The 23,663-nt window shown below is 38.7% G+C and overlaps 1 protein-coding gene across 3 annotated transcripts in view; it reads left to right on the top strand.

Moving 5' to 3' along the window:
• The window catches only part of LOC306993797 (neuronal acetylcholine receptor subunit alpha-7), a 47,158-nt gene extending 24,936 nt beyond the window's left edge, over nt 1-22,222 (top strand). For all 3 annotated transcript variants that reach the window (XM_079603870.1, XM_079603871.1, XM_079603872.1), the window contains 4 exons: nt 2,869-3,063; nt 3,656-3,742; nt 17,488-17,597; nt 20,001-22,222. In XM_079603870.1, the coding sequence (XP_079459996.1) occupies nt 2,869-3,063; nt 3,656-3,742; nt 17,488-17,597; nt 20,001-20,579 (971 nt within the window). In that variant the 3' untranslated portion in view covers nt 20,580-22,222. The remainder of the gene's footprint in view (nt 1-2,868; nt 3,064-3,655; nt 3,743-17,487; nt 17,598-20,000) is intronic.
• The last annotated feature ends 1,441 nt before the right edge of the window (nt 22,223-23,663 follow it).

The following is a 23,663-nucleotide window of genomic DNA, read 5'->3' as shown; positions in this document are numbered from 1 at the left end:
AAAAAAATTATATTAGTTTTTTTCTAAATGTGTAATTCATTTTTATTCACTTTAATTTCAGTTTTAGTTCTTCAACTGAAACTAAACGAATTTTTAATTTGACAGTTTTAATAAATGTTGTATTTTGTCATTTTTATTAGTTTCTAAATGTCTATTTAGTTTTTATTACGTTATTTCAATTAAACTAATTTTTATTTAGTTTCATTCCAATTCATGTAAATAATTTTTTCATTTATATGTTTTTTATTATTATTTGGTTTTAGGTGAGACGTGTGTGGTTTGAGGCAGATGTTCAGAAACACTGGATGGAAACAAACAAGTTTTACATAATAGCATCTGTCATGCATAATTTCATACACGCACACAAAGATGAAGCAGAGATTTCCCTCATAACTGCATGTGGAATCATTCATCTGTAAATAGTCAGTATTTCACAAGATGCCCTGATAAGTATATGACATTTCTGTCTTCCAGAACATTATTTGTGCAGATTATGAGCGCCAGAAGCTGTAGAGAGTTTGTATAGTTTCAGTGTTGCATAAAATAAATGATCAGAAATATAATTCGCTGTCCTCATAAAGCACATGCATGAAGATGAGACTTGGGGACATAATTATTATAATCCTCAGGCTTGGATCAGGAATGTTCAGATATATACACTTATGAAATATCTTCGTATGTTTCTCTATTGCTGGTGGTTCTGGTTTGAGTGCTGGTCGGTGATGGTCTGATCGAGGCTGCTGATTGGATGGAACTCTGACCAATGGGCCGTGGCCTTCATGTAATTGAAAGTGATGCGTATAGTATCCGATGGGGGAATAAATCCCTTCACATGTGCAGAAGATCACACAGATCTTCTGATCTACAGATCCTGATGGGCATGATTTATGTTTCTCATACAAACAATATTTCTGAAAACAGATCAAAAAGAGCCAAACCGTTTCCTATAGTAAGTTTAAGGTGCTTATTGATCATATTAAATGAAAGTCGATCTTTTAGCAATACGAATCTGTTGTGTTTGACTCATTGATTTTGTTCCGTTTGATTTTATTTGGTTGTGTTTGAGTCTTTGACTCTGTTGTGTTTGATTCTGTTGTGTTTGATTTTGTTGTTTGATTCTGTTGTGTTTGATTCTGTTGTGTTTGATTCTGTTGTGTTTGATTGTGTTGTGTTTGATTGTGTTGTGTTTGATTGTGTTGTGTTTGATTGTGTTGTGTTTGATTCTGTTGTGTTTGATTCTGTTGTGTTTGATTCTGTTGTGTTTGATTCTGTTGTGTTTGATTCTGTTGTGTTTGATTCTGTTGTGTTTGATTCTGTTGTGTTTGATTGTGTTGTGTTTGATTGTGTTGTGTTTGATTCTGTTGTGTTTGATTGTGTTGTGTTTGATTCTGTTGTGTTTGATTGTGTTGTGTTTGATTGTTGTGTTTGATTGTTGTGTTTGATTCTGTTGTGTTTGATTGTGTTGTGTTTGATTCTGTTGTGTTTGATTCTGTTGTGTTTGATTCTGTTGTGTTTGATTCTGTTGTGTTTGATTGTGTTGTGTTTTATTGTGTTGTGTTTGATTGTGTTGTGTTTGACTGTGTTGTGTTTGACTGTGTTGTGTTTGATTCTGTTGTGTTTGATTGTGTTGTGTTTGATTCTGTTGTGTTTGATTGTGTTGTGTTTGATTCTGTTGTGTTTGATTCTGTTGTGTTTGATTCTGTTGTGTTTGATTCTGTTGTGTTTGATTCTGTTGTGTTTGATTGTGTTGTGTTTGATTCTGTTGTGTTTGATTGTGTTGTGTTTGATTGTGTTGTGTTTGATTCTGTTGTGTTTGATTCTGTTGTGTTTGATTCTGTTGTGTTTGATTCTGTTGTGTTTGATTCTGTTGTGTTTGATTGTGTTGTGTTTGATTCTGTTGTGTTCGATTATGTTGTGTTTGATTCTGTTGTGTTTGATTCTGTTGTGTTTGATTCTGTTGTGTTTGATTGTGTTCTGCATGATTTGGTTCTCTTTTATTCTATTCTTTTTTATTTGATTCTGTCGTCTTAGATTTTGTTGCTTGATTCTGTTTGATTTTTTTCTGTTTGTTTTGGTTCTTCTTTTCTGAGTCTGTTGTCTTTGATTCCGTTTTGTTTGTGTTTTGGTTCCCAGGGTGTTGCTTTGCGGTTGCTAGGGTGTCATGAATGGTTCCCAGGGCTTTGCTATGCAGTTTCTATGGTGTTATGGGGGGTTGACAGGGCGTTGCTTTGCAGTTGCTAGGGTGTCATGGGGGGTTGACAGGGTGTTGCTAAGGTGTTATGGGGTTGACGGGTTGTTGCTATGTGGCTGTTTGAGTGTTAAAGGTGGTTGCCAGAGTGTTGCTATGCGGCTGCTGGGGTGTTATTGGTATTCGACAGGGTGTTGATGTGCAGTTGCTAAGGTGTTATGGGGGTTGACTAGAGGGTTGGCAGGGGGTTGCTAGGCAGTTTGTAAGGTGTTATGGAGGTTGACAGGGTGTTGCTATGTGGCTGCTAGGGTGTTATGGGGGGTTGCCAGGGTTTTGCATTGCAGTTGCTAGAGTGGTATGGGAGGTTGACAGGGTGTTACTATTGGTTTGCTAGGGTTTTATGGGTGGTTACTAGGGTGTTGCTATCCAGTTACTAGGGTGTTATTGGAGGGGGTTGACACAGTGTTGCTATGCAGTTGCTAAAGTGTTATGGGAGGTGGACAGGGTGTTGCTATGCAATTGCTAAGGTGTTATGGGAGGTTGATAGGGTGTTGCTATGCAGTTGCTAGGGTGTTAGGGGCGTTTACGGGGTGTTGCTATGGTGTTATCGGGGGTGACTGGGTGTTGCTATGCCGTTGCTAGGGTGTCCTGACCTGTGTTTGTATGTGTGTGTGTGATAGAGGTTCCAGGCAGGAGGAATGAGAAGTTCTACGACTGCTGTAAGGAGCCGTACCCTGACGTCACCTTCACCGTGGTCATGAGGAGGAGGACGCTTTACTACGGGCTCAACCTCCTGATCCCATGCGTGCTCATCTCCACTCTCGCCCTGCTGGTGTTTCTGCTGCCCGCCGACTCCGGGGAGAAGATATCGCTGGGTGAGACGCATGCAAAACATACACCTCTTTAATTTGAGTAGTGAGACTAAATTAAGTTTTCTGCTTCTCCGATGTCTCTCCTGAGGAAAGTCTGCTCTTGCTGATAAATAGGTTTGAATTCAGCAAACAAGGGCTGCTGATTTTACAATACAAGAGCATCTAATGCTCAGTGTGTGTCCTTAATTTCATTGTGTGTGTGTGTGTGTGTGTGTGTGTGTGTGTGTGTGTGTGTGTGTGTTTTAAAGTGATAAAATATTAATAAATATAAAATAATTATATATATATATATATTTATATACAGTACAATATATACAAAGCAGTATACTATGTATATTTATACACATATATTTATATATATTATATAATATTAGAACATTTATTCCTAATAATTGCAATAAACTAATTTCAGAATTATTTTAATTTACCTAATTGTAGGCTATTTAGAGTTAGCCTAGTGCAATTCAGAAACTTTTTAAACATATACAATTAACTTGTGAAATTAATACTTATTTAATATGCGTTAACATAGAATAGTTTTGCAGTAGCATGCAATGCACGCAGATATTAAGGTGTTTTTGCTGTTTTATGACAGGAATCACCGTGTTGCTGTCGCTCACCGTCTTCATGCTTCTGGTGGCTGAGATCATGCCTGCCACGTCAGATTCTGTGCCTCTGATTGGTGAGTGGAGCTGTCAATCACAGCGAGGGGACGGGGCTTGATGGTAATGAGTGGCTGAGATGGAGAGAAATGACAGACACTTCTTTAGAGACCCTGAAAATCGAGATGCCACACATTCATGGTTGTGTATCATTCACGAACGGGCCTGCAATCATTCACGCTGAAACGGCCCTGACATGTTATCTGTCTGTTCACTAACACACCGTTCCGTTACAGAGGGAAAACACATCCAATAACCTCAGAGAAAAGACCATTTCACAGGTTTTTGTAACCAAGTTTGTCTGGAATCTGTGTGACGTTCATGATAATCATGCTGTTGTCAATACATTATTATAATATGAAGTGCTGTCATGTGATTTTATTTCAAAAGCAATAACAGCCATAAATATGAAACTAACATCACATAACAAATTAAAGCTGCAAGCAGCCTTACAGGGGCCAAGCCTTCCAATGGTCCCATGGGTTCAAAAAGTAGTTAAAAATACTTTGCTTTCAAAACTTTAAAAGAAACTTTAATAACCAAAGTATTCTTAAGTCACAGAACAATTAGAAGCAACTTTTCCACCACGTAAGGCCACAATACTTCTTGCGGTCTGTTCATGTGCCACACAGGATTCGAACCCACAAACAGAACGGTTCAGGATTCATGACACGTGGTTTAGCTACTTGCGCCACTCAGAGGACGTAAACTACAAAGCTGCATAGGAGAGGCTTCAGTGTAAGAATAAGCACACAAAATCATGTTAATGAGATTAGCATGCTAAGCTAGCTTAATGCTAATGAAGCTTATGGTTATCCTGATAGCTGAAGAGCCACATTAGAAAGAATGGCATCTGGTTAGCATGCTAACCAATTATTATGCTAAGCTAACTAGCATAAGGCAACAAACACAGGCTAAGTCAACTTCAGAGAGGAATATCTCGGGAACGGTGGCAACTATCAAAAATATATTCGGTCATTTCTTTGCGGCTCGGTCCAAAGATCATCTGATCTAATTTCGGACAAAATTTTGCAAGATTTGAAAGAGGAGTAGCGAAAAAACTGTTTTTCATTTGCTCCAATATGGCGGACAGTCACATTGTAGGAAATTGACAAATGAGATATCGTCGGAATCGGCATAAGCCAAGGAACATCATGACATAAATCACTCAAAATTTGAACAATGTTTTCAAAAGTTATACGCGTTTTTGCAAAAGACCTTATATCTTTGGAACACTAGGTGGCGCTGTGTTCAATGTTCTCATGTACCTTCAGGACATTGTGTCGATGATCCATACTAAATTTTGTGAAGATATGTCAAATAGTTTAAAAGTTATTGCAAATTATGACAAAATTCAAAATGGCGGAAAAATGGTACCTCCCATCCTGACAAAATTGGTATCCACGGCATGACCCAAGGAATCCATAGATATCACATATATGATTTTCTCACAAACTGTACAAAAGTTATTGGCCAAAATATAAATTTTCCATATCTCATGACCTGTAGGTGGCGCTGTTCTAAAATTTGGCATGGACCCTGAGATCATGGTTCCGATGAAGCATACCAATTTTAGTTTCGATTGATCAAACTTTGGCCGAGATAGAGCCTCTGAACCAATATTGGGTCGACCTTGTTAAGTTTGCAACACCATAACTTTTGATCAAAGATGAATAAAAAAAATCTGTTCAGTCATTTCTGTGCGGCTCAGTCCAAAGATCATCTGAGCTAATTTTCGTAAGAATTGAACAAAGTTTGAATGAGGAGTAACAAAAAGACGTAACACTGTACTTTTCAAAATGGCCACTACTGTAATGGGCGGAGTCTCAATGTACAATATTGATTGCAATCACCATAATGAGTGGATTCAGGTGTACTAAGATTCATTTTTCTAGATCAAAGGGTTCAAAAGTTATAACTGTTTGAATGTTAAATTTTTGAACTGGTGGTGGTGCTATAGAGTTGGACTTAGAGTCTCAAAAATTGGTCCAATTACTATTCATTACCATCTCTACAAGTGTACCAAATTTCATCATTTTCCTACTTACGGTTCATAGGGCTGCCATAGACTTACAGAGGAGGAAGAATAATAATAATAAGATTAAAGCTGCAAGCAGCCTTTCCGGGGCCAAGCCCTTTCTGATGTTTGACTGGTTTGGATAGGCTACATGATTTTTTATTTTACTAGGAATCTTTTGAACATTCCACAATTCACATGGTTTAATGCTTTGCTACACATCGGATTTGATTAAACAATCTTCAAAGTTATAGCCTTTTGCTTTACTCAGCATTTGCTTTATACTCATACACTGTGGTTTGCTTAATTTTACAGAGAGTTATGAAAATGTACTCAAAATGAAGATTTTTTATATAAATTTGCTGCATGTTATTTTTATGGAGATCCTTTCTCAGATACACATCATGTGCAGAACTGAAACAACTTTTCCACCACTTAAGGCCACAGTATCTCTTGCATGTGTCACACGGGATTCGAACCCACGACCAGAATGGTTTGGGATTCGAGACACGTGGTTTATCAAATTGCGCCACTCAGAGGACGTAACTTTCAAAGCTGCAGAGGATAGGCTTCAGTGTAAGAATAAGCACACAAAATCATGTTAAAGAGATTAGCATGCTAAGCTAGCTTAATGCTAATGAAGCTAATGGTTATCCTGATAGCTGAAGAGCCACATTAGAAAGAATGGCATCTGGTTAGCATGCTAACCAATTATTATGCTAAGCTAACTAGCATAAGGCAACAAACACAGGCTAGGTCACCTTCGAAGATGAATATCTCGGGAACAGTAGCCAATATAAAAAATCTATTCAGTCATTTCTGTGCGTCTCAGTCCAAAGAACATCTGATCAAATTTTGGACAAAATTTAGCAAGATTTGAAGGAGAAGTAGTGAAAAAACTGTTTTTCATTTGTTCCAAAATGGCGGATAGTCACTTTATTGGAAAATGACAAATGAGATATCACCGGAATCAGCATACGCCAGGAAACATAATGACGTAAAGAAATCAAAATTTGAACAATGTTTTCAAAAGTTATAAGCGTTTTTGAAAAATACCTTATATCTCTGGAACACTAGGTGGCGCTGTGTTCATTGTTCTCATATACCTTCAGGATATTTTGTCAATGATCCATACTAAATTTTGTGAAGATATGTCAAATAGTTTAAAAATTATTGCAAATTATGTCAAAATTCAAAATGGCGGACACGTGGTACCTCCCATCCTGACAAAATTGGCATCCTCGGATTCGGCATGACCCAAGGAATCCATAGATACCACATTCATGATTTTCTGACAAACTGTACAAAAGTTATTGGCCAAAATATCAATTTTTCATATCTCATGACCTGTAGGTGGCGCTGTTCTCGAATTTGGCATGGACCCTGAGATCATGGTTCCGATGAAGCATACCAATTTTCCTTTCGATTGATCAAACTTTGGCCGAGATAGAGCTTCTGAACCAATATTGGGTCGACCTTGTTAAGTTTGCAACACCATAACTTTTGATCAAAGATGAATTAAAAAAATCTGTTCAGTCATTTCTGTGCGGTTCAGTCCAAATATCATGTGAGCCAATTTTCGTAAGAATTGAACAAAGTTTGAATGAGTAGTAGCAAAAAAACTTAATACTGTACTTTTCAAAATGGCTACTACTGTAATGGGCGGAGTCTTACTGTACGATATTGATTGCAATCACCATAATGAGTGGATTCAGGTGTACTAAGATTAATTTTTCTAGATCAAAGGGTTCAAAAGTTATAACAATTTAAATGTTCAATTTTTGAACTGGTGGTGGCGCTATAGAGTTTGACTTAGAGTCTCAAAATTTGGTCCAATTACTATTCATTAGCATCACTAGAAGTGTACCAAATTTCATCATTTTCCTATGTACGGTTCATAGGGCTGTCATAGACTTACAGAGGAGGAAGAAGAATAATAATAATAATAATAATAATAAGAAAACTAACGGATACAATAGGGTCTATCCCCTTCGGGGCTTGGCCCCTAAAAACTAACGGATACAATAGGTGCCTCAGCCCCTTCGGGGCTTGGCCCCTAATAACCTAATTTTAAATGCATCAAATGTTGGTTATCGTACTTGGTTACTAACGTAACCTCGGTTCTCTCTAGAAGAGGACTCTTGGAGCCGTGCTCGGTTATTTATAAATCTAGGCCACGCCTGTTCTGGCGGGACGTGACGTAGAGGGTGCGAAGCGTCATGAGAGGCCTCGCATAGGCTGCTGCTTTCGCCGCAGAGCAGCCAATAGGCGCACAAGCTGTTCCGCCTAAGGCTATGTTCACACTTAGCGTCTTTTTTGACAAAAAAAAGTTAACAACGGCGTTTTTTTAGCAAAAAAAAAAAAAAAAAAACGCTGCGCGTTTGGTTACAAATAGCAGCCGAGCGCGTCTTTTGTTGCTATAACAACAGCTGCAACAGTAGTGTGCCCACACAGCCTCTTTGTGATGTATGTTATGATTGAGTTGTGTACAGATGGTACTCAACCAGAATGCCTATTACCGCCGCGACAGGCACCGCGGCAAAACTACCGCGGTAAAAATAATCCAGTCGCATTTCAAAGTCATTCGCGAAATGACCGCCAGGTGGCGCAGAGGGACATTGTGCAAAACAGCAGCTATTGCCGTATTTTGAAATGTAAGCGGGGTTAATGTCAATTAACAGATGAAATAGGCTACTATAGAACATTGTTTAGGACAGAAAAATAGAATCATAATTTAAAAATAGAGACGAGAACAATATAGCCTTTATTTCATATTGTAGCCTACGCCTAGACGTCGGTGGGCGACATAAGCCTATTGCCCGTTGGGAGCAGCGTGATAAAATAATAATAATAACAAAAATAACGAACAAAAATAAATTAAGTGCAAAGAAGCTGATTATTTGTTTACTACTCTATTGAGGAATGAGACGAATGATGAGCGCTTCTCTGGAACAGATTGGATAACCCGGGCTTTTCTAAATGAGAAATTTCATGGCCGAGTGGTAGAACTTACGTATCGATCATTTGGATGACACGGGTTCGAATCCCGTACAAACAGAGATTATTGTATATTTTATATTAGCCTATTACTGCATGTCATAGCCTATTATTAATGCAGACAATCAAACAAACAAAACTTTTTTTTTTATACAGGATAGCCTTTTTTTGTGGTTCATATAGAGTTTGTAAAACATGGTTTTAACTAAGCAAGGTGCGATTTTCCAGGGGGACGGGGATTTCCTTCTGGTCTAAACATCCCTGCTTCTGCTGAATTATTTTAATCCCCCCTCCCTCCACAGTAACCAATGCTATAAATTACTTCACCAATAGACCATTTAAAATATATAAAATAAAGATATGCAACAGGCACGTTTAAACGACTAACAATAAAATCAGAACCAGTTTCAGTTCATCAAATGGCGCTATCCATTGTTCTAAAGTCGGGTTTTATTCTGGCATGTTGAATTAGTGTTCGGCAGACGCGGCTGCGCGTTCATTTGGATTTATTTTTCTCATAACAGACATCTAAAATAACTTAGGCCCTAATAGGCTACTCCGTAGTTTTTTAGTCATACAGATCAGAGTAGACTAGAGTAGGCTACATCGTTCAAAACTGTAAACTTTTATTCATATTCAAACTTTTATTCAAAAGTTTATCTGTCATCTCTGTCTCCGGGAACTGCGCGTCACAAAAATGAACCGAAAGCCACTTTCCTCCGCTCAGTCACGATAAGAAATCGGCTATGTCTAAAGCCTTACAATGTCTAAATATTTAATAAATGTTATCTGATTAGGTAATCCGTATGAAACCGAGAGGTGCAGAGGATCTACTCAAACTAGCTGTGAGCGCTTCCCAATGATGAACGGACAAGGGTGAAAATCTCGCTATAATTAAATGTAGTCTATGCTAAATCGCCCTGAATTAAATTGTAAAAATAGATCAGATAATTTATTTGTCGAAATGTTGCGATATTGTTTCACTTAAGTTCATAAATATTATATAAATGTTATTTAGTTTAGCAGCAGCACAAAGCACTGTGGTTCGAGATTTATAAATAAAATAATAATAATAGCTAGGCTAATTCACAAATCGCGCACCCTGGTTGTAAGGATACAAAGATCCCCTTGGAATTTAACATTGAGTTGAACATTGTATTCATGACAACAAATGAACATGCGTTTGAACAAATGAACATGCGTTTGTAGGCCTATTTAGGTTTGCTTGGAAAAAGCTGGCCCAAACCGAGGTAGTGTTTTATTTCTTCAATTATTGAAATAATTAAATGTTTAATAATAAACTTTTATGACAGAAATATTAGCCTACATGTAGCCTAAATAATTAAATTATTTTATTATCAACACTTTACTAGCCTAATGCTATGTCTAGAATGAAGTGTGAATTGCGACTTCTCTTTGTTTTAAGTCGGTCTCAAACTCAGATCGCCTGTGGGGGGTTGGGGGTTCAGGAGGTGTTAATGTTCTGTCTTTCATATGCAGAGTGAGCCTGATGACCAGGCAAAGACAAAATACTTTTAAAGATATATCTCTCGATGTATCCAAATGTAGGCCCTTACATTTATAAATATTGTAGTTTTATGTAGGCTATTTAAAGAGGTTTCACACACACTTTCAGTTGAAGTGTTCAATCCGTTTGTTTCAACTGGTTTTGTAGAATTTTAACACGTTTGAGTGTGTTTGTCAACAATCTGGCATTATCTAAACATGAACTATCGACGAAACGCGTTCTTGCCAACTAAACGAATGCAAGTGAGCAGCAGCAGAGCGCTTATTCGCGATCCACCTCGTTTTATTGTAGGCTACGGTGAATTCAACCAGGCATTCTGTTTGAAATCATGTTACAGTTTTTTTTTTTCGTGATTTGTATGGATGACACACAGCGACATCAGTATTATCAGCTGTATAATGGGGTTTTACCCTGAAATCTTGTTTAATGTCGAGAGAGACCCGGCGCGCGCAGTGCAGGGAGACTAAATAAACTAAAATAAAAGAGATCCAGCGCGAGAGAGAAGCAAAGAAAATCTTAATTTATGTTGCTTTGAACTATTTTCGTTTTGTAGACTAGCCTACTGTTTTAATTGTTTATTTAGCTGCAATTTCTTTGGCAATACAAATGTAAAATGTCGCAAGAATAAGATTCTGTTTCTTACTTATTAAACTCTAACTCGATGCAACCCTGTTTTAAATAAATAAACTGCCCCCGACACTTTATTTAAACCTTGAAATGTCCAGGATCTGTTTGTAAAAATTTCTTCCTTTGCTATGGCGGGTATCAATTGTCAGTCATCTCAATTTTGTGGATGATTCACAAAACAATAATTTAGCAGATTAAAGATAGCTTCGTCATTTTCATTTTCTGACGCGATCGGCTGACAATCTTCCTTCATCAGTTTTGTCGTCTGTGCAGCGGCTCTACTGGAAAGTAGCAAATGTATGTTGTAATGTGCCATTGATAATTAAACAAAACGCTTGACTTCAATAAACAGTTACCTATCTAAGCATCAAGAATGGTAAAACATTTAACGCTGTCAGCCAAAACTAGTGAGATTCGATCTCGGGTCGCTTGAAGCTCCGTGAAGCTCGTGCTGTTGCGTTGTCCACTGCGCTACCGTCGGTCCGCTGACGAGACGTTGCTCTTGCAAAGCCTCATTGATGTAGCCTAATATTTTTCTATTGCAATGTTTTGTGTTGAAATGTTTTCATTATTTCTTAAATGTAGTAGGCCTACATTTAATTTCAGTCTTGTGATTATATGAATTCATTTAACTACATGTTTAACTTGAATTGATCTGTTTTACCACATTTCAATCACTCTCAATGAGCCGCGGCGCGGCGGCAGATTACGCAATAAAGAGAATAAACTGACACTTTTCAAAGTCTGCGATTGTAGCGCCTCTTAGCGGTCAAAGCCAGCGAAACAAGGACGATTAGTTTTTCTACCGGCACCGTGTCCATTTTTCTTGTTGTTATGGAAACGACAGGTCTCGCTACTCGCTTGTCATTGGTCAGCTGTCAAAAAGGCACTTGACGTAGGGCGTTCTTTTCAGAAAAGTTAAACTTTTTTCAACTTTAAAAGACGCTCTGAGCTGCAGAAAAAGACGCCGGCGGTGGCGTTTAAAAAAACGCTCAGGACTTTTTTGAAAAAACGGTTTACTCCATAGGGTTCTAATGTAGAACAGACGCTGGCAGTTTGAAAAAAGACGCTAAGTGTGAAAATAGCCTAAGGCTGTATGCTGCTGCAAAGCGTTTTACATTATTACAAAATTAAGGATTAATTTTTTGGCTTCAATATCTCGAGAAAGAATCTTTCCTGCAGCGTCTTCGACGCAGTACAAAAGAACTCTCGTCTCGTAAGAGAACCTTATTTACTTTATTTATGGTAAATCTGTATTTACTATATAGTCCTGAATTGTCTTCTATTATAAGTCGTTTTGGATATTAGCATCTGCTAAATGCATAAATGTAAGTGATAACAGGGTTGCAAAACTTGCAAACTAAAAAAAAGTAAATAGTAAATACAAATAAAAATATAGCTGCAAGCAGCGATTACGGGCCCAAGCCGGTGGCACCGCCACCCTGGTGCCTTTAGTTACACTAAAGGCACCGGGCTGGCGCTACCACCGGCTTGGGCCCTCCATCGCTGCTTGCAGCTATATTTATATATATATATATATATATATATATATATATATATATATATATATATATATAAAAAGCCGCCACCCCGTTGCCTTTGGGGTTCCTGTGCACGACGGGCAAAAATGTAACCCCGCTTTGACTGTCGAGAAGAAGTCTGCTTTAGAGCTTGCATCAGTGTGAGTCTTTCTGCTCCCCTCCAAACACACACAGAAAAGGGGGGGCTGTCTGTGTGTGTGCCCTCCCTCCCTCCCTCCCCCCCACACACATACACACACACACACAGAGAGAATGGCAGGGGGAACTCTGTCAGAGAGAGACAAAACCACATTCAAACCAAAATATCTGACTTCCTGTTGGTCGGAGCTAATGACTGTAAATGAGAAAGTTGTCCGGATCGATAAGCACAATATACAGACCGAGTTTTGTGACTGTAGGTAAAAATAACCCACCCACTTTAGTCAAAAGTATCTTGAAAGTAACACACTTCCTGCTGCCAGTTGGTGGCGCTATAACTTTGACTCACAATAGTCACATCCATGTGATCGCCCTCTTACAACAAACACACTGCTGAAGTTTCATCAAGATCAATAAATGTATGAAGACGTTATAACACATTGTGTTTTTCTTTTCTCGCCATAACTTCGTTTCCTCGCCACGGCCAAACCGTTCGAGATATCAAAAATCTGTCCGCAATTTAGCGTCCTCAATGTCTTGACTTCATGCTGACCGAGTTTGGTGGCGATAGGATAATTTTTCTTGGAGGAGTATATCAAATTCCAGGGGCATGCATTTTCATACAGCCCATAATAGCCGACTTCCTGTTGGACTGGCGTAAAACTTAGAGCACGAAAGTTGTTCGGCCCGATTAAATCTATATGTGTACCGAGTTTCATATTATTACATGCAAACGTGTTTGATATATGGACCAAGTTTTTCGGACCACGTTCAAGGGGGCGCTGTTGAGCTCCCCTGCCACGCCCGGGTACCAGCTTCAGCCCAGCCCTGATGGCCGCAGGTTCTGACCTGTGTTCAAAGTTTCAAGAGTTTTCGAGCACGTTAAGGGCCCCAAAAGTGCCCGAGAAGTCCCACACAGCAGAGAAAGGGTTAAAATAAAGCCCCCCTCCTCTCTCACACACACAGACACTGAGAGAGACTGGCAAAATTCCCATCAAATCACATTCAAACAAAAATATCTGACTTCCTGTTGGTCGGAGCTAATGACTGTAAATTAGAAAGTTGTCCGGCTCGGGGAGATAAATATAAATACCGATTTTTGTTACTGTAGGTAAAACTAATACCCCATTTTTGACTAAAGGTGGCGCTACTGAGCCCCTCCACCGCGCCCGTTTCTGAAACTTCACACATGCCTAGTACCTAATAAATGTGATATGCATGTTGAGTTTCATGCAATTTGAAGCATGTTAAGAGCCTCAAATGCACCCAAAAAGAATATAAAAGTTTAAAGCGTTGCCATGGCAACAGTATTTAAGATATCAATAATTCTTTCACAGGTCTACATCTGCCGTGTGTTTACATTATACACATAAAGTTTGAAGCAAATCGGGTAAAAATAAGAGGGTGAATTCAAAGCATTTTGAAAGTGACACACTTCCTGCTGCCAGTTGGTGGCGCTATAACTTTGACTCACAATAGTCACATCCATATGATCGGCCTCTTACAACGAACACACTGCTGAAGTTTCATCAAGATCAATTAATGTATGAGGATGTTATAACACACTTCCTGTTTCCAATATTCGCCATAAATTTGTTTCCTCGCCACGGCCAAACCGTTCGAGATATCAAAAATCCCCTGGCAATTTATCATCCTCCATGTCTTGGCTTCATGCACACCGAGTTTCGTGGTGATTGTTTGAATCGTCTAGGAGGAGTATTTTAAATTCCATTGCATGTGTTTTTTAAACTACGCCAAATAGCCGACTTCCTGTTGGGCTGGCGTAAAAAGTCAGAGCATGAAGGATATATGAACCGATGAGATCTATAAGTGTACCGAGTTTCATATTATTCCACGCAAGCGTGTTTGATTTATGGACCAAGTTTTCGGACCGTGTTCCAGGGGGCGCTGTCGAGCCACCCTGCCACGCCCGGGTCCCAGCTTCAGTCCGGCTCTAATGGCCGCCGGTTCTGACCTGTGTGCAAAGTTTCAAGAGTTTTTGAGCACGTTAAGGCCCCCAAAAGTGCCCAAAAGGTAGTAATATAATAATAATAATAATAATAAAATATAGCTGCAAGCAGCGATTACGGGCCCAAGCCGGTGGCACCGCCACCCTGGTGCCTTTAGTTACACTAAAGGCACCGGGCTGGCGCTGCCACCGGCTTGGGCCCTCCATCGCTGCTTGCAGCTATATTTATATATATATATATATATATATATATATATATATATATATATATATATATATATATAAAAAGCCGCCACCCCGTTGCCTTTGGGGTTCCTGTGCACGACGGGCAAAAATGTAACCCCGCTTTGACTGTCGAGAAGAAGTCTGCTTTAGAGCTTGCATCAGTGTGAGTCTTTCTGCTCCCCTCCAAACACACACAGAAAAGGGGGGGCTGTCTGTGTGTGTGCCCTCCCTCCCTCCCTCCCCCCCACACACATACACACACACACACACACACAGAGAGAATGGCAGGGGGAACTCTGTCAGAGAGAGACAAAACCACATTCAAACCAAAATATCTGACTTCCTGTTGGTCGGAGCTAATGACTGTAAATGAGAAAGTTGTCCGGATCGATAAGCACAATATACAGACCGAGTTTTGTGACTGTAGGTAAAAATAACCCACCCACTTTAGTCAAAAGTATCTTGAAAGTAACACACTTCCTGCTGCCAGTTGGTGGCGCTATAACTTTGACTCACAATAGTCACATCCATGTGATCGCCCTCTTACAACAAACACACTGCTGAAGTTTCATCAAGATCAATAAATGTATGAAGACGTTATAACACATTGTGTTTTTCTTTTCTCGCCATAACTTCGTTTCCTCGCCACGGCCAAACCGTTCGAGATATCAAAAATCTGTCCGCAATTTAGCGTCCTCAATGTCTTGACTTCATGCTGACCGAGTTTGGTGGCGATAGGATAATTTTTCTTGGAGGAGTATATCAAATTCCAGGGGCATGCATTTTCATACAGCCCATAATAGCCGACTTCCTGTTGGACTGGCGTAAAACTTAGAGCACGAAAGTTGTTCGGCCCGATTAAATCTATATGTGTACCGAGTTTCATATTATTACATGCAAACGTGTTTGATATATGGACCAAGTTTTTCGGACCACGTTCAAGGGGGCGCTGTTGAGCTCCCCTGCCACGCCCGGGTACCAGCTTCAGCCCAGCCCTGATGGCCGCAGGTTCTGACCTGTGTTCAAAGTTTCAAGAGTTTTCGAGCACGTTAAGGGCCCCAAAAGTGCCCGAGAAGTCCCACACAGCAGAGAAAGGGTTAAAATAAAGCCCCCCTCCTCTCTCACACACACAGACACTGAGAGAGACTGGCAAAATTCCCATCAAATCACATTCAAACAAAAATATCTGACTTCCTGTTGGTCGGAGCTAATGACTGTAAATTAGAAAGTTGTCCGGCTCGGGGAGATAAATATAAATACCGATTTTTGTTACTGTAGGTAAAACTAATACCCCATTTTTGACTAAAGGTGGCGCTACTGAGCCCCTCCACCGCGCCCGTTTCTGAAACTTCACACATGCCTAGTACCTAATAAATGTGATATGCATGTTGAGTTTCATGCAATTTGAAGCATGTTAAGAGCCTCAAATGCACCCAAAAAGAATATAAAAGTTTAAAGCGTTGCCATGGCAACAGTATTTAAGATATCAATAATTCTTTCACAGGTCTACATCTGCCGTGTGTTTACATTATACACATAAAGTTTGAAGCAAATCGGGTAAAAATAAGACAGTGAATTCAAAGCATTTTGAAAGTGACACACTTCCTGCTGCCAGTTGGTGGCGCTATAACTTTGACTCACAATAGTCACATCCATATGATCGGCCTCTTACAACGAACACACTGCTGAAGTTTCATCAAGATCAATTAATGTATGAGGATGTTATAACACACTTCCTGTTTCCAATATTCGCCATAAATTTGTTTCCTCGCCACGGCCAAACCGTTCGAGATATCAAAAATCCCCTGGCAATTTATCATCCTCCATGTCTTGGCTTCATGCACACCGAGTTTCGTGGTGATTGTTTGAATCGTCTAGGAGGAGTATTTTAAATTCCATTGCATGTGTTTTTTAAACTACGCCAAATAGCCGACTTCCTGTTGGGCTGGCGTAAAAAGTCAGAGCATGAAGGATATATGAACCGATGAGATCTATAAGTGTACCGAGTTTCATATTATTCCACGCAAGCGTGTTTGATTTATGGACCAAGTTTTCGGACCGCGTTCCAGGGGGCGCTGTCGAGCCACCCTGCCACGCCCGGGTCCCAGCTTCAGTCCGGCTCTAATGGCCGCCGGTTCTGACCTGTGTGCAAAGTTTCAAGAGTTTTTGAGCACGTTAAGGCCCCCAAAAGTGCCCAAAAGGTAGTAATATAATAATAATAATAAATAATAATAAATAATAAAGAAGAATAATCCGAAGGAAAACAATAGGGCCTTCGCCTTTTCAAGGCTTGGGCCCTAATAATAATAAATAATAAAGAAGAATAATCCGAAGGAAAACAATAGGGCCTTCGCCTTTTCAAGGCTTGGGCCCTAATAAGATATTTGACACTTGTAGGACCAAAAAACAGCATCACATGATGGATTTGTGTGAGGAACAGATTGAAGTTATTGTTATTAACTGAATAATTCCACCTCACCTACTATGATAAATAATGAGTAATTTCACCGTGACTCCTTTCCTGAGGTGTGCAGGACTGAGGGATTCTCGAGGGTTCAGGATCGGATTAGATTGGGTTCACTGAAGCTTGCCGTTCTGTAATGGCACAGTGTGTTTTCTCACAGCTCAGACACACACCGCTGAAGATCTCATGAATGCTTCATCTGCACGCAGGGATTGTTGTGGACTCAGAGTGTGTGTGTGTGTGTGTGTGTGTGTTTCAGCTCAGTATTTTGCGACCACCATGGTGATTGTGGGTCTGTCCGTCATCGCTACAGTCCTGGTGTTGCAGTATCACTATCACGATCCTGACGGAGCCAAGATGCCACGATGGGTAAGAGAACGCTCTCCATCACTAGCTGAAGAGGGGGTTTTTACCTCTCTCTTTTTCTTTTTCTTTCATTATTAATATATTTTCAATTGTGCATGTATTTTTTTACTTACTTTTTACTTTATTTGTTTGTTAAATTTTACTTATTTTTTTATTTTGTTTATTATTTATTTATTAGTAAGTTATTTGCTTGTTTGTTTTACTTTTTATTTCATACATATATTTTAAATTTTCCCACAAAAGCTTTACATTACTGAAGCATGTATTTATTTATTTATTTATTATCCCACCCCGTTTTTATTTTTATATATGTATTTGTTTAGCTTTTTATTAAATTTTCTATAGCTTTTATAATAGCTTTTTATTAATATATTTTAATTGTGTGTGAATTTTTGCTACTTAAGCTTTATATTACCAAAACATTTATTTATTTGTTTGTTTCTTAATTTATCATGGTTTTTTATCAATTGTTTTATTTAATTTTACATTTTGGTTATTGTTTATTTATTAGTTATTTGTTTGTACGCTTATTTGTTTGTTTCACTTTTTATTTAGTATTTTTTTCATACATTATTAATATATTTTTAGTAATGTATTTTACATTTTTGCTAAAAAAGTTTTACATTACTAAAGCAGTGATTTATTTATCCCATTTTAAATAGTTTGTTTTCTTGTTTCATTTTTATTTAATCCAGTAATGATTTTTTTTTTTATTGTGTGTATTTTTAGTTTTTGCTACAAAAATAAAAAAAATATTTATTTATTATTTTTATTATAGTACATTTAATATAATATAATATTTGTATTATTATATTATCATCATTTTTTTTATACATTTTGTAAATAAATATTATTTATTTACAAAAATATTTCTTTATTTATCCTACTTTTTATCTTAGTATTTTGTTTTTATTCCATACATTATTAATATATTATAAATTGTGAATTAAATGTCCAAATACTTCTGGGGGCTACTGTATATATGTTATTGTTATTATATATATATATATATATATATATATATATATATATATATATATATATATATATATATATATATATATATATATATATATATATATATTTTTATATATATATATATATATATATATATATATATATATATATATATATATATATATATATATATAGTAAAGTTACAGCAGTCTCTCTCACTCTGCACTAAAAGTGTTGAAGGTTAAAGTGTCTTTCCGAGCGCCGGTCGCCTCATTCTACAGAGGATCTATCAGAATCAAACTTTGTGCAAATTTGTTTTCTAGGCACACTCTTAACCTAGCCAACATGAAATATTAATTTCCATTTTTGCTTGAATAATATATGTGTCAGGCCTTCGTTGTCTAGAATGACAATGAATATTCAATCACCAATTAGGAGGAAGCCGTGTACGCCTCCAGAAATCCCTACAGCATTATGATGATTCACCTGCATTGATTCAGTCATATTGACTCAGCGAATCTTTCAGTTATGCAAATAGTGCTCAAGCAAACTAATCACGAAAAACAGTAGTATTTGCATGGATGAGGTTGTTACTTCATTAGCCGCGTTTCCACCGCAGGAACTTTCCCCAGAAACTAGTAGTTGTAGAAACTAGGAGCTTTGTGGTGTGTTTCGACCGCAGGAACCAGGGTCTAGATGAAGCTGCGGGTACATATTTCCCCCTCCGGAAGTCCCTGATGCGAGGTAGTACTTCAAAGTTCAGGAACTTTCAGGGGAGGGACTTGTGCACTGAATATGCTGATTGGTTGAGTTCATGCCGCATTTTGATTGGTTGACTCCACGCAGTATTTTAATTCAACCACCATCTGTTGCGGTGCGTGCAGCAACAGTTTGCTATTCAAATACAATGGAGTTTAACAATGGAGTTTAAAAACTTTCCCCCCAGACCGGTTGCTGTCTGCGTTTCCACCACGGTGTAAAGTACCGGGAAGATTAGGCAAATTAGTCCACTGACGTAGGATTGCGCGCTACTTTACCGTTCCCGCTGGATTTCATCCTCTGAATTTAAGCATAATAAAGCCTGATCCTCGTCATCGGTCGTATTTTCTTAAACTCCATTGTTGCTTTGAATAGCAAACAACTGTTGCTGCACGCACCGCAACAGATGGTGGTTGAATTAAAATACTGCGTGGAGTCAACCAATCAAAATGCGGCATGAATTTAGCATGTTCAGAGCACAAGTCCCTCCCCTGACAGTTCCTGATCTTTGAAAAAGTACTACCTCGCATCAGGGACTTCCGGAGGGGGAATTATGTACCCGCAGTTTCATCTAGACCCTGGTTCCTGCGGTCGAAACACACCACAAAGTTCCTCCGGTGCGAAAGCCCCTATTGTTCCGGGTAATCTCGTTGGAAACGCGGCTGTTCATGCTTGTGTTTTGCTGTCTAGACCCGCGTTCTCCTCCTGAACTGGTGCGCCTGGTTTCTCCGCATGCGCCGGCCCGGCGAGGACCGGATCCGTCTGGCGTGTCACAACAAACATCCCCGGCGTGGGAGTGTGTCGAGCGTGGATCTGTCGGTCAGCCAGGGGGCGCTGCAGCCCGCCAGCGGGAACATGCTCTACATCGGCTTCAGAGGGATGGAGGGCGTCCATTACGCTCACGACTCTCACGGTGTGCTCTGCGGGCGTCTCGTGGCATCCACTGAGGAGGACGTGCTGTTGCCGGGGTCAGCGGTGCCGTCGCTAGGGGGCGGGGCTGGAATCAGGAGCGGAGTCAGTGGAGGCATCGTGGGTGGGGCTTTGGAACTGGAACTGGCCAAAATCCTAGAGGAAGTGAGGTATATCGCCAAACGATTTCGCGACCAGGACGAGGACGAGAACGTGTGTAACGAATGGAAGTTCGCGGCGGCGGTGATCGATCGTTTGTGCCTCATGGCGTTCTCCATTTTTACAATCCTCTGCACAATCGGGATCATGATGTCGGCGCCTAATTTCGTGGAAGCCATCTCGAAAGATTTCTTCACCTGATGCTTGACGTTCTTGCCGCGAGAACTTTGTAATTTTACGGGGGGTTTTGCATCGCTCAGAAACGACCGAGATTCTTGTATAATGGGAGTGCAAATATGACATGCTAACCAGGGCTGAGCAAAAACACATTTATTTACTTTTTAATTGTCCTCATCTTATTAACTAGAGATGTTTTAAACAAGCAGCGTTAAGGCCTGTCCAAACCAAGGACGATAACTATAACGATAAATATATCGTCCACAGCATTACTATAACGATAAATATATAATCTACTACAGCATTACTATAACGATAAAGATAATCGTCCACAGCATTACTATAACGATAAAGATATAATCTACTACAGCATTACTATAACGATAATGGCACAGTTGAACGATATTGTTGGAATTGCTTTTTAGAACGATTTTTTTTTTCCAGCTGATGAACGATGAAAACATTGACAGCCAATCAGAATCCATCCTGCTTTAAAGAGCTCGAGCATTTAAAGCGGCAGATGCTAAAACTGCAGCGCACACTTATAATAAACACCATGATATAACACCAATATAGTTATCGTTATAGTTATCGTCCATGGTGTGAACGGGCCTTTACTGTTAGTAAGTTTCATTTATTTCCATTAATGATTTCTTGTGAAAGAATCAGTTTTAACACGGATTCATCGATTTATTTGCATCACTTCAGAAGTCCTTGTGTGGCATTTTACATTTATTTAAACGTTTTAGTAAAATATGAGTTGGTAAATATTGCTGTTGATGTATATATATATGAAAATCATTAAATGTCATTGTTCTTCAAATTCTAGATTATTATTGGATTTTAGTTAAATTTACATTAAACATTTTGAACCCGTTTGTCTGCATTGACTGACATTATGGTTCTTCAGATTTTAAAGCAAGTACTGAGTTTATATATATATATATATATATATATATATATATATATTAAAAGGTTGACTTTTTTTTGTTTGTTAATTATAATAGTAATACCTAATACTAAGTTTGTTAACCTTTATTGCTGTGATGCTGTTAATGCATAAATGAATCGACAGAACTCTGATTAATGATTCATTAAAAGATAAAGATGTTGGTTTCAGCTCAAGGTCATTAATGTTAATGACTTACAAACAGCAACACAGGTTTAATTGTGATATCTGTTGTATGTTGGTTCTCTGTGTAACTCTAGGTGAGTTTTCATGTGAGTGTTGAAATGACGTTTGGTGTGTTTTTGATGTGCAGTGGGGTCCAAAAGTCTGAGACCACTAGTGAAATTGCTTATATTTTCAATAGTTTCTAAATTAATCCAGCATTTTTAACTGCTAAATTATATTATCATCATAACAATTAAGTCATGTGTTCAAATCAAACCTGTTTTGGAGCCTGTCGCATCATATTGTGTTGTTTGCTTGTTTTTCAGGCCTGAGATTCACAAATGTCTGTTTTACATGAAAACACTTCATCATTTGACTAACTACTAAGCAGCACATAAACACACTCTTATGTGAATTACACACACAACTATTTAAGTCATTCTGTCTTCTGGAAAATCAGTTTTCCAGTTTGAACCTTTTATAGACCTTTCCCAGCATCACATTTTCTTTCAGGTCTCCTGGTTTGTGAACCCTGTATAAATAAATGTATTTTTCTATTAAAATATTCTGTTTTATGTGTCTCAGAGGGTTTTTGTGGAAAGCATTTCAGAAGCTTTTCAGCTTTTGCATTTCAAACTAAGTCGAAGCACAACAATACTGCATTTTGTTTTATCATAAGATGTCTATTTATCAAAGTGTTTATGTGCACTTTATTATTATTTTCCTTGTCTTCAGAAGCCTTTTGATAGCTTTCTTACTGGAAAGGACGGAAATTCAATGCATTGTTCATGCAAAACTTCCTATGCGCAAGCTCGGATGAGATTGAGCAGTAATGAAGCTGAGACTCAAATTTGAGGCTGTTCCATAAATTAAGAAAATTAAAAAATGTTGTAGAAACAATTGTCTACCAAGTAAATTTCACAAATAATTACAAAGAAATTACAAGTAACACATTTAATTAAACCTGATTTTAGACTGAAATAATATTTTCTTGTAAAACGTACTCCAATAATCTTTGTTAACAACATTGAAAAATATTTTTTAAGAGTGTAGCATGTGACAAGTCATAAGGACTAATTCACACATAATGTGTTTTTGCTGTTGAAAACTCCCTTTCTATTGGTCTCTCGATGTTGCATCATCCTTTGACAGGGAAACATTTCTACTAGAAATACTGAAGCTTGATTGGAATAACACCTTGCAGCTCAATGACTAATGGCATGTGTCCGTCACCAGTCGTGGGCGAGGCCTATGCTAATAGTGTGGAGTCCGTCACCAGTCGTGGGCGGGGCCTAAGCTAACAGGGCGGAGTTAGACAACAGTCATGGGTGGGGCCTAAGCAAACAGGGCGGAGTTAGACACCAGTCGTGGGCGAGGCCTATGCTAATAGGGTGGAGTCCGTCACCAGTCGTGGGTGGGGCCTAAGCGAACAGGGCGGAGTTAGACATCAGTCGTGGGCGGGGCCTGTGCAATGTGGCGTCACTTTGGAGCGCATTCTTGAATGGCTCCTTTTGAGACGCTGTTTCAGATTTATGGGGAAAATAACAAACAATGGATGAATTTTTACCACAATATGGTGGTTGTTCACACACTGCAGACATAAACATGTTCAAACACAATATAAAAGTGGATTTTGCATAATAGGTCCCCTTAAAATAATACCCTGGATCTTCCCAACTTTATAATGCTCAAGTTTTTTAAGCTCCAAAAAGAGTATCCATCCAAACGACTCCAATGGGTAAATGCCTTTTTTTTTAAGAAATAAAGACAGTAATACTAACTGAAATACTGAATAATAGACTACCAGGACCGAAGCCTCACTCCTGCTAAACTCCTGCGGAAAGAAGAGAAGATCCAGATTTTGAGGAAATCTTCCAGATGGATCTGCTATGAGCGTCTGTTCTCCAGAATAATCCTCACCGCAGTTAAACAGGAGAGATAGCGCACATTCACTGTCATTAGTGCCTTCAGCTCTTCTTCTGCATGAAGAAAAC

The sequence above is a fragment of the Phoxinus phoxinus genome (genome assembly GCF_949152265.1).
Source record: "Phoxinus phoxinus genome assembly, chromosome: 25".
Taxonomy (NCBI): domain Eukaryota; kingdom Metazoa; phylum Chordata; class Actinopteri; order Cypriniformes; family Leuciscidae; genus Phoxinus; species Phoxinus phoxinus.
The sequence above is the reverse complement of the archived record's forward strand: the minus strand, read 5'-3'. Positions and strand labels throughout refer to the sequence as shown.